This window comes from Bubalus kerabau, chromosome 16 (assembly GCF_029407905.1).
Source record: "Bubalus kerabau isolate K-KA32 ecotype Philippines breed swamp buffalo chromosome 16, PCC_UOA_SB_1v2, whole genome shotgun sequence".
In the NCBI taxonomy this organism is placed as follows: domain Eukaryota; kingdom Metazoa; phylum Chordata; class Mammalia; order Artiodactyla; family Bovidae; genus Bubalus; species Bubalus kerabau.
In genome coordinates, this window is record NC_073639.1 from 58,263,800 (window position 1) to 58,275,367 (window position 11,568).

General features: G+C 35.5%; 1 protein-coding gene and 1 long non-coding RNA gene across 2 annotated transcripts in view; one reads left to right on the forward strand and one right to left on the reverse strand.

Moving 5' to 3' along the window:
- Window positions 1-1,498, forward strand: part of IFT81 (intraflagellar transport 81) — a 96,358-nt gene extending 94,860 nt beyond the window's left edge. Inside the window, exon 19 of the mRNA XM_055550869.1 lies at window positions 749-1,498. Within this exon, the coding sequence (XP_055406844.1) occupies window positions 749-931 (183 nt within the window). The 3' untranslated portion in view covers window positions 932-1,498. The remainder of the gene's footprint in view (window positions 1-748) is intronic.
- A 201-nt stretch (window positions 1,499-1,699) lies between these two features.
- On the reverse strand, window positions 1,700-6,545 carry LOC129630341 (uncharacterized). Its single transcript, XR_008703642.1, has 3 exons — window positions 6,408-6,545; window positions 1,997-2,072; window positions 1,700-1,831 (listed from the first exon to the last, which is right to left on the reverse strand). It is a non-coding gene; the product is annotated as an uncharacterized LOC129630341 (long non-coding RNA).
- Window positions 6,546-11,568: the final 5,023 nt, after the last annotated feature.

Genomic DNA, 11,568 nt, shown 5'->3' on the forward strand with positions numbered 1-11,568 from the left:
TTTGCCGTAACACAGAGCCAAAGAACAGTTCTCAGTTTACTGAAAAATGTTCCTATTCCTGTTTATAATTTTAGTCAGTAAGTAGAAAAATATTGGAAGGTGGAACTATATATGTGGGCTATTAGTAACAAAAATAATTATGATAAGGATCTGAGCCTTTTTAAAATATCACTGGACCTTCTCCTTGAAGAATATTTGCATACAATTTGATTTATTTGGGCATAGAGCATACCCTTAGAGTATACTGATTCAGGAAAGAATATAATATTTAATAATAATAACATATATAACACATGATAGTTTGTAATTATTTCTATATCTATTGTCATGTGAAAAAAATAGTATTATAAAGCAGTTACTTTTATAATTACTCCTGTTATTAACCTTAATTGACAATTGAACAAACTACAGTCCAGAGAAATTGTCTTCCTTATGGCTAGTGACAAAGCCAAGGCTGGAACTCAAGTCTTCTGACTTCCAAAATCTGCATTTTTTATATACCATGATACTGCTCCACTTTCCTGATTTCCTTTATTTTCCCCTTCTTTTCTATTTTTCTGTCCTTTTTAGCTTCAGGTTGTCTTAGATCTATCAAAAATTTAATTAACTTTTATCATCTTAGCTTTCATATATCAGGTGGTTTAGCTATTATTTATCAGATATACAAAGCATACCATATTCTTCTGATTAGAGCAGTAGAAGTAAATCCCTATATGATATTTAATTATTCTTATTTTTTTTATGCTAGAAACTCCGGGAAAAACAAAAAGCTGTACGAGAAAGTCATGGTCCAAATATGAAACAAGCAAAAATGTGGCATGATTTTGAACAATTGATGGAATGTAAGAAACAGTGCTTTCTGAAACAACAAACCCAAACTTCCATTGGTCAGGTAATTCAGGAGGGAGGAGAGGACCGGCTGATACTCTGAGTTCATGTGCCATTGTTTGGGGCGTCAGTTGATGCTGCTAGCTATAAGTAAAATCCCATGGTGTGTTTCTTTTTTTTTTGAAAGTGATTTGTTCAACATTTTGCTTTCAGATTAGCCATTCCCTATTAAGTTCTCATGGAAAATAATGCTAAGGTAGATTTAGGTTTTAAAAGTTTCTAATATGAAAAAGAGGCTTTTACTATTTCGCTTAGTTTATACATCAGTGGTGTCTTCTGTTTTATAAGACAAGAGACTGAGTTTACTATCTGTAAATGTAAACACATGTCCATTAAGAAACATGTAAATTTTTGTTTGAACATAATAACCCAGTGGCTTAATGTTTTTCTTAATCTTTTTTTAACTTTAGAGAAATCTTTTAGGAAATAATATCTCTTGTTTTGAAGAAACATTTATCTGAAGTTCAGCAATTCCTACAGTTTCACTTCAGTTTCTTTTTCTTCTGTACAATTCAAGAACATTTAATATTTTGAATCACATATTTGTTCTATTTGTGTTGTTTAAAGGCAAATAAAACTTGGTGCACATATCATGGCTATTTAAAATTTATATAGTGTAAATTTTAATCTTTTTTAAGTAAGTATTCATGTATAATACTGTACTAAATTTAAGATTATAGCTTATTTTCACCAAAAATCTAACACAGTAGGTTCTGGGATTATTTTAAATATAAGAAACTGTCAGAGTGCCTCCAATCTCTGCTTCATCTGGACAAGGTATCGAAGATGTCTTTAATTTTTACTTAAAGATACTAAATTCATATGCCACCCTTTACTTCATTTCAGTTTCAATATACTTTTAAAATTTTCTTTATTTTAGATTTGAAAACTCAGATTTCAAATGGTTAGCATGTCCTTCTTGGGTTCGTTCTTCTTAGCTTTCCTGGAGAAAACAAAGTAAAAACATTTTGATGAAAAAAATTGTTTCCACCCTTGCAAAATATACAAACCTGATTAATGGCCTTGGGTGTCTGTTCCCAAATGTATCCTACCCTTTTTTTGTCTTTCTTGATAATTAGAGAATCTCATTAGCATGGAAATTACTTACATTTCTAGGAGCTATCACCAGAATAGATAGGATCCATCCGAGTATGGAAGAACTTACCAGGAAAGTATAGAAACGTCTTTTAACATATTGTAAGAAAAAAAGAGAAGTATTTCAATGTTATTAAGTGGTTTGGATCAGGTCCTCAGCTTACTTTGGCTACTTATTTGGACGAATATCAGTTATCAGAGTTCTCACTTGGCCCTTAGATCAACTATTGGATCAACCATGTACTAAAAGAGCAAAGACTGTGTTCAGTGTGTGGAACAAACACTTAACTAATTCAATAATCAGTTTTTGGACATTGTATTTGTTCAGAGTTGGCTACTGGCTTGTTATTTTTAAGCCAGTAGTAAGTGATGTTCCTTTTAGAGTATGAATTCCTTTGCAAATATTTGAAAAAGACTAGATGCCCTTCCCAGAAACAGCATTTTATTCCCCAAAGGAATGTCAATTTGTAAGATTATTAAGCCTAGTGACTAGTTTTTTCAGTCTTTGCTATCTTTGGTGCTCTTAATTTTTAAAATTGTTAGCAAGAGATACTTCAAGGAATGCTTAAAATTCTGATTTGATTACTGCTTGCTTTCATTTCACACAGAAAGAGTATGTGGATTAAACACTAAGGCAGCTCCAAAATTATTTTATTCACTGAAGCAGAACATCATTACTACTTCAAGAAAAGCAAATTGAAAAAAAGGCCTAAAAGTGCAAAGCTATTTATAGTTTTTATGCAACATTGGACATTTAGTAACATAGCTTAATGGGTTTTGTACAGTGACTTTCCACTCATTTTATGATTTGATTGGGACAGTAAAAAGCTTTGACTAACTCTGACAGTTTTTGACAGGTGGCACTTACAAAAGAAGAGCTTATTACATTTTTCCTTCAGGATTGATACTTTAGCTGGCTAATTGATGAGAATGCCTAATCATTTTGGAAAATAATCTTGTCTTCCACATGATGACCCAAATAAAGGAAAAAAATGTAGCCTGTGAAATCTGCTTCTGTGTTCACAGATTTTCTCCTCCTAGGACCCAGTATTGCCAGCTGTTGCATGGGACTGACTAAACCATAAATTTCAAAAAGCCACTGCCTATCTTGCTTCCTGTATTAGTTAAGGAAATAATCCAACTTTAAAGGTTGTCCTTTAAGAAGAATTTTATAATATAATATCTTTTCTGTTATAAATCTGTTAATAACTGAATCTAAGGTCATGTGTTTTCCAGGTCTATAAAGTGTTAGCAGAATTACCTTAGAGCATTGTTCAGAGGCACATGGAGATTAAACCAAATCTCAGGAAATTGTAGAATATTTAACTTTCTTCTTTAGATTAATATTTTACATCATATTTCTTTAAGGCAGTGGACAGCAGCAATAAAAGAAACCATTTCATTAAACTATCAAGTAATTAGTTTATATAACATATATATAATTTGGGGGGAAAATTTTAAGCTCTGTGAATTTTCCAGGTGTCCTTCTTAAATTTTTAAGCTAAACATGATACAGAGCACTTTTTGGTAATTTGAGTAAGAGACTGAATATGTTCCTTAAACTAAAAATACATGAACTTGCAGAATTCTTCTGCAAATTGAAAATATATGTACAAATGGAGAAATTGCCAAAGCTGCCTTTACAAAAGCAGCAATCAAATTTGTATTGAAACAATGACTTTGTAGGGATATATGTGTCTTATAGAAACCTCCTTGGCTTTCACCCAATGTTAGTGACTAATGAGTGTGAATCTAAGACTTGTTTCTACAAAAGGTTCTAGGAGCTTACATCATTCCTCTTGCTTGGCACCAAGGAGTGTTTAGCCTTAGGGAGTGAGTAACTTGGCACCCTGATGATTAACTTTCATTAAACTTGGTTATTTCAATAACTTCTCCATTGTTGTAGTAAAGGTGAGATCTAGATTATATATACAATGAATCCTTCTTTTTTAAATAATCCATGGCAGCCAGGAGAGAAAGTTGCACTTTTATTAAATGTGTGATTGCTTCCCTACTCAGGAGAACTGCTGGCCTGAGCGCCTCCTTCCTCTCCTTTTAATGAGAGCAGTTTAATTAGAGCTGTTTGATGTGTGGCAGCCAGGCATAAGGTGAATGTTTTGTCTGGGGAAGATAGAGATCGTTTAAAGTTATGTGTCTATTTTCAATCTTGGACCTTTCTGTCTTAAGACAGTCTTAAAAAGAAAATATTGTCTGTAACTGTCATTTAGTTTCATCCAATCCTTGCAAAAGAAATAAAAAACTGAAAAACAGAATCCAAACAAACATTTTTTTTTAAAAGACTTGGGCAAATGTGTTTTCTGCTCCCATGCTCCCTCTTTTGGCAAACTGTAAGTACTGTCTCAGCAAACAGCGATAATTTCACAATTTCCTCTCTAGAATTGCTGAGAGACTTGAGTCACCAAACATGGTTCACTGCTGTGGAAATGCATTGTTCAGAACACAGAAAGAAATTTAAGATTTTCTGTGACAGTATTTGTTTCCGCCTCAGTTCAGAGTGTGAACTGCAGGTTCCTGGCAAGACTGCTATTTAACATTGCATGTGAGAACCTGGTAAATAGGCAAAAAATTTTGGAGCTTGAAAGGAACCTCAGAATGATTCATATGGTCATTCATTAGATTGGGACCTTTAAGGGATCTCTTTCAGCCTCTCTCAGTGCAGAAATCAGGACACGGGTGCTTATGGCAAATGGCTTTCCAGCCTCGGTAGAGTAACTGCAATGCAGTTCACTCCTCACGAGGGAGCCGGTCCCATTGTTAAAGAGCAAAGACTGATTGCTTTATTGGTTCTAGAAGCAAAGCCAACTTACAGAGGAAGGGGATTTCTTTAAACAGCAGTTCGGCAAAGCCAGATTGAACAAATTTTGCTCCCTGAAAAAAATTTTACTTCAGGGGAGTAATATTGTGGTTATTATAATAATCAGAATCGTGAGAATGATGAAAATAATAATGATGCTAGCAGCTAGTCCATTAGTAAGCACTGACTATGTACCAAACACTGTCCTAAGTGCTTTATGTGTATGAGCCAGTGTAACTCTCCAAATAACCCTATGAGATGGATACCGTTATCCTCACTTTATAAATGAAGAAACTGAGGCACAGAAAGGCTTTTACAGTATTACACAGCTAATAACTGTAGCAGGTGGAGCCAGGGTCCAACACCTGTGCTCTTAACTACTGTGCTGTCCTGCAGTGTGACCCATGGTTGTATGTATCCATAAAGGTTGCTGTCCATTTATGAACTGCAGTATATGTGAAATTTTTTTTTGCTTTTATTATGTATTTTCAATACTATATTTCCTTAACTGTAGCTGAAAAACAAACTTCATTACTTAACTAAATGATTAAAAATAAACTCTGCTGGGACTTATTTGGTGGTCCAGTGGTTAAGAATCTACCTGCCAGTGCAGGGGACATGGGTTCTATCCCTGCTCCAGGAAAATCCCACATGCCTTGTGGCAACTAAGCCCATGCACCACAACTATGGCATACAAATTGCAACTACTGAGCCTGTGTACAGCAACACAGACTCAGCACAGCCAAAAATAAATAAAATAAATCAATAAATATTTTAAAGTAAATAAACTCTACCAACCAGATTAGGGAATTATAGTAAAAATGATAGTCGAGTAAATGCATAAAAGAAGTGAGTAATAGTTTTAGGTAAAGAGAGAGTAGAAACTTTATAGGTTATAATTTAAAACTTTCTCTGTGAAGAGTTTCAGTGTGGGATGATGAAAAAGTTCTGGAGGTAGATGGTGGTGAAAAAGAAAAGAAAAACAACTTTCTCTGTGAAAGTCTTAAACTCATATATGTCTCCTGTTGCTGGATGTTTAGATCGATTCCAGGTTTTTACTTTATAAACAATGCTGCCATCAAATAAGATAAAATATTAAGCAAAACCACAATATTTCATCAAATCCAGAATTCATTAAATAGTTTTATGGACTTTTCTCATCTCATCTATGAAAATGCCAAGGCTAAACCAAAGATATTAACAAGATGTTACTTGATTAACTGGAGAATAAAATTGTAAGTTCATTCATTTATTTATATGTGAATGTTTAATGAGTATCTTCTGCATGCTTGACACTGTGCTACATGCTAAAATAGAAAATGAACATGACCTGTTTTTTTCTCTCAAAGAGCACACAGTCTAGAAGATTCTAATATTAAGCAGCAAAAAGAAAAGTTTTTTTTTTATGTATAAAACAAGGATCTCAGAGGAAGAAGCAGTTATTTTTGACATGGGGGATTGGAGAAAGATTAATGGGAGAGGTGGGACTTGAGCTGGATTTATAAGAATGAATTAAGATTTTGATAGTATAAGACAAGTAGAAGACAAAGGCATTTAAGTACATGACATGTTCAGGAAATGACAAGTCTAGAATGGCTCAGTAAGTTACCTAGTTGTGTGAGGCCAGGGTAAGGAGTTCCTAACATGGGCTAAGCTTGTGTGCTCTGTAATTTGACATGCTGGGCACTCAGCTGGACTCCATGAAAAGGTGCAGTAAAAGGATAAGACATGGCCCCTGTCATTAACCAGACTAACAGTACGATACATAGCAAATATGTTGAATCCTAAAACCTAGTGCTAAATTTTGTGTGCTGTCGAAGTTCAGTCAAAATGGACTGCTGCTGCTGCTGCTAAGTTGCTTCAGTCGTGTCCAACCCTGTGCGACCCTATAGACAGCAGCCCACCAGGCTCCCCCGTCCCTGGGATTCTCCAGGCAAGAATACTGGAGTGGGTTGCCATTTCCTTCTCCAGTGTATGAGAATGAAAAGTGAAAGTGAAGTCGCTCAGTCATGTCTGACTCTTTGCGACCCCATGGACTGCAGCCTACCAGGCTCCTCTGTCCATGGGATTTTCCAGGCAAGAGTACTGGAGTGGGTTGCCATTTCCTTCTCCCAAAATGGACTAGGGAAGACTAAAAGGTCAAAGGGGAGTCCAGGAGGTTTCATCAAAGAAGAGGGAATGATCTGAGCCTGGAAAGATGAGTAAAATTTGGATAGGAACCAGCAATTGAAGCAATTTACAGCACTGGATTATCAAACAGATATACCCCAATATTTGATATTTCAGAAATCAAAGAAGTTTTCATTAGAAAAATCAAAACTCATACTTCCTTACACTCTCTTTAGAGTTTAGGGTCTCTAAAAGTTTCAGTTTAGCTTTTTGGAATGCCATCAACAGTACTAGTCCAATGGGAAATCAGAGAGGAGAAAAACACTGTGGGCTGGAGCAATCTGGGCAGACTGGAGAAAGAGATGGTACAAGTTTAAAACCACTCTGGAAGCATGGGTAGAATTTGGCTTAGGGAGGAAACAAGAGCTCCACAGGGATGAGGAAGCCCCAAGAAAGGAATGCCCTGAGGTACAAGCCAGGCAAGGCTGCAGAGAGTAAGAGAGTTAAAGCTGGAAAAGGAGTTGGAAACCAAATCGATGAGCTTTTTTGAGTTGGTGCAGTTGTTGGAACTGTTCTTAATATCCTAATTCCTTTTGGACCTTGATGAAATGAGAGATTCACTTCATTGTAGGGAATCATAGATTATCATCTCCACAAGAGACTGCTATCATGGACTAGTTTGATTTGTTTTTTTATGACAAAAGAGAGCAGTATAGGTAATAAGTCAGTTGTTTGTTTCATTATCTTTGGGGGAATATTTTTTTACACTAACTCAGATTCAATATTTTATTCTTTGATTCAGTTTACAACTCTTTGTCATCTCATTTGTACAATCACTTTTTTGTTTCATGTCACATTTTCAGATACGTAGAAAAGATTTGCTAATTTGAAGGAATTTAGATGAGAAACAGAATATTTTAATGTTACAGTTTTGTTGAGAGACATTTTTATAAGTTTATTTGATTTCCTATGTATCCAGAAATGTGAGAAAAAAAATTCAAAGCTGGTGTTTAACAGTCCTTGATTGCTTTTTCTTGAGAGTAAGAAAAAACTATTTTACGTTGTAATAATTGCCAAGTAGCCAAGGAGAGCCTCAGCCCTTGAAGAGACCCACTTGCTAGTGACTTGGCAGTGTCAAACAAATGTTCAGCTTTTATTCTGACACTTCTTGAAGAATTTGATTGAAACTATATATGTCCAGATAACACTCAGCAAAGTGCCCTTCTTGCATTTGTTTCAAGATATATTTGGAAACAAGAGAGATGACCTTGGACTCAGCTGCTTTTCCAATTTAGGACTTCTCTCTGGGTCTACTGAATAATATTCCTGAACATTGAAAATTCAACGAATGGAAAAACATTTTAGTTACTATATGCCATAAGTCCTGTGATAGAGAATTTTTTTCCCCCAGCAATATGTTCTGCCTCTAAAAGAATGATATATTTAGACTGCAAGCTCTATATTAGCTTTCTAACCATCTACTTCAAAATACATTTAGGAACACATTTGCTTTTCATCAGAGTGCCTTTTTTATAATCTAAATTGAGCTGTCCTTGCTTTTTAAAATATTTTGGCATGTAAGAAATTTTGAAAAAAAAATAATGAGCAGTTAACCCTTCGCCTTTGCCTTTTGGCATTCAAAGTTTGTTCAGAAGCCAGGGTTCATTGTAGCTTGATGTCAGATCTAAAAGAAGACTTTGGAGGCTCTGACATCCCCGTCTAAGGTTATTGCCACCTGTCCAGATGACAATAGAAGTCCTGCTAGTCTAACCTCAAGCCTGAAAGCCAAGGTTAGCTTCCAAATGCATCTACATTTAGCCCATGGAGATGGATGGTTTTAACTGTCATTAAAGTGATATTCTTTCAGTTACCATTTGCATATTTTGGAGGTTTAAGCAGTTCCATTTTTAATCTGTTGTCACAGTCACAGGACAAGACTTAGGTAACCTTTCTGATAAAGCAATTTTACTTTTAAGTAAATAAATAACTACGAATTATAGTTTGATCATTGTCCTCCATAGCATATTATCAGGGAGCATAATGCTTTTTATTTTCACATGGTTTCCTAAGCTGTCATAGTCAATCAGAGCATTTATAGAGATGATTATGTTGTTAGCAACAGCCTCCAGTATGCACAATTCATTAATCCCCAGTAAAATGTTGTGTTACACACATGCACACATTTAACATGCACATGTAGAAATAGGAAGACACATCATATTATAATACTTCAAAGCATATCGTGTTCTTGAGCATTCTTTGTTATTTGATTTATTTTATTTTTAATTGGAGGATAATTGCTTTACAATATTGTGATGATTTCTGCCATACATCAACATAGTCAGCCATAGGTATACATATGTCCCCTCCCTCTTGAAGCTTCCTCCCACCTCCTTCCCCATCCCACCCCTCTAGGCTGTCCAGAGCACTGTCCTCGGGTTCCCTGCATCCCACTGGCTATCTGTTTTACATATGGTAATGTATACTTTCAGTGCTACTGTCTCAAAGCATCCCACCCTCTCCTTCTGCCCCTGTGTCCGAAAGTCGGTCCTTTATGTCTTGTTGCTTGATTTTGAATCAAGTATTGTATCAATTGTGAGCCACAAGGTGAGTGATTTTGTAACTGTTAACACTTAAGCAACTTTTAAAGATGATGGGTACTATCAGATAACAGATTGATCTTAAATTTTTAATTGTTATAAATTATTGCACCAGCAGGAATTCCCTGATGGTCCAGTGGTTAGGACTCCCTGCTGTCACTGCTGAAGACTCAGGTTCAATCCCTGGTCAAGGAACTAAGATCCTGCGAGTTGCCACACAGTAACTGATAGCTCAGTTGGTAAAGAATCCGCTTGCAATGCAGGAGACCCGGTTCGATTCCTGGGTCAGGAAGATCCCCTGGAGAACGGATAGGCTACCCACTCCAGTATTCTTGGGCTTCCCTTGTGGCTCAGCTGGTAAAGAATCTGCCTACAATGTGGGAGACCTGGGTTTGATCCCTGGGTTGGGAAGATCCCCTGGAGAAGGGAAAGGCTACCCACTCCAGTATTCTGGCCTGGAGAATTCTATGCAGTCCATGGGGTCTCAAAGACTGAGCAACTTTCAGGAGGATCACCAAAAAAAAATTATTATACCACTGTTACTCTGTAGTTTCCTAATTCAAAACTGGTGACCTTTTTTAATCGAACATTTACTTCTTTATAAAAACAGGTTTTGCATGAGTATGGGTATCTTGCATACATTTCCATTATTTTATTGATGTTGAACCAGATCAGTTGCTACAGTCTCCTCAGTGCCCTAATTATTATAAATAAGAGCTCATTGTACCCAAGCTAATTGATTCATAGGATAATCAGTGAAGTTTGCCTTTCCTGGTTCCAGAGAATCCTCTAACCTCACAACTTTTGAACTGCATTTTTTAAAGATACGAAAGAGGAAAATAGATGATATTCTACAAAGTGTTCCTAAGATCTGTAGTGCTCAGGGAAGATTTTAATGAGGGAAAAGTCTCAGAGAAAAAGTAATTTTAAATAGTACAGAGATTAAATGTGAGTTTTGCTGAATGTTTTCATAAAATATTATCTTTCAAATGTATGTTTTCTCATCCATCTTCTAAAAACATATATAAAACTTTGAGTCAAAGAGTCAGAATGAATATTTCTACATGGTGTTTGTTTATTAAGTTTATGTTTCAGAAGCTCTTTTCTCTACCCAAGTCTTCCTATTCTCTGGTATTCTTATGTAAATCAGACCACTGTTGAGTTCAGTAAGTGTTCATTGCTCAAGACTTAGTATTTCTCTGCCATTTTCCTAAGACAGGAGAGATTTCTAGCAACTACAAAGTAAATATATTTCTCTAAATTCTCTTGATCTGTGTCTTCCATAGATCCATAGATGGAATTCATATCCAGCTGTCTGCAGATTTATCTAGAATCTGGTTTATCCAAATATTTGTAGTACCATCAAATCAAGGATTTCTTTCTTTTTTCTTATCATGCCTGAATGTCTTACCTTGATCTTGTTCTTTCAGAATCCAGATGTGTTGATTTAATGAAGGGAGATCTAATACATCCCTAGTTAAAACTCGGTTTAACATCTTTATTTATTTTCTGTCTCAGATCCTTTCCATCATTTTTTTTCTCCCTGTTTATGTTTACCATTCCCTTACTATTCAAACTTTTTATTTTATATATTTACTTGACTTCACCAGGTCTTATTTGCAGCATGTGAGATCTTTAGTTGCAGCATGCCACCTCTTAGTTGCGGCATGTGGGTTCTGGTTTCCTGATCAGAAATCATACCCAGGCCCCCTGCATTGGGAGTGCAGAGTCTTAGCCTCTGGACCAGCAGGGAAGTCCCTCAAATTTTTTTCTGATCCTTTCTCAAACATGCATTCTCTTACTACTACTAAGTTTACTTTTAAAGCATTTCTCAAAATATTTTTCATTTAAAAAATTACGCACTGTGATAATGATTTTACAACTCTATGAATATGTTAAATAAATAATGAATGTGAAATACACAAAAATAATAAAATACACAAAAATCACTTTAAATTGGTGAATTGTAAGGTATGTGAATTATGTGCCAATAAAGCTGTTAGAAATACAAGCTCAGTGTAACAATTTCAGATAATATCAGTAGTTAAAAAAAAAAAAACC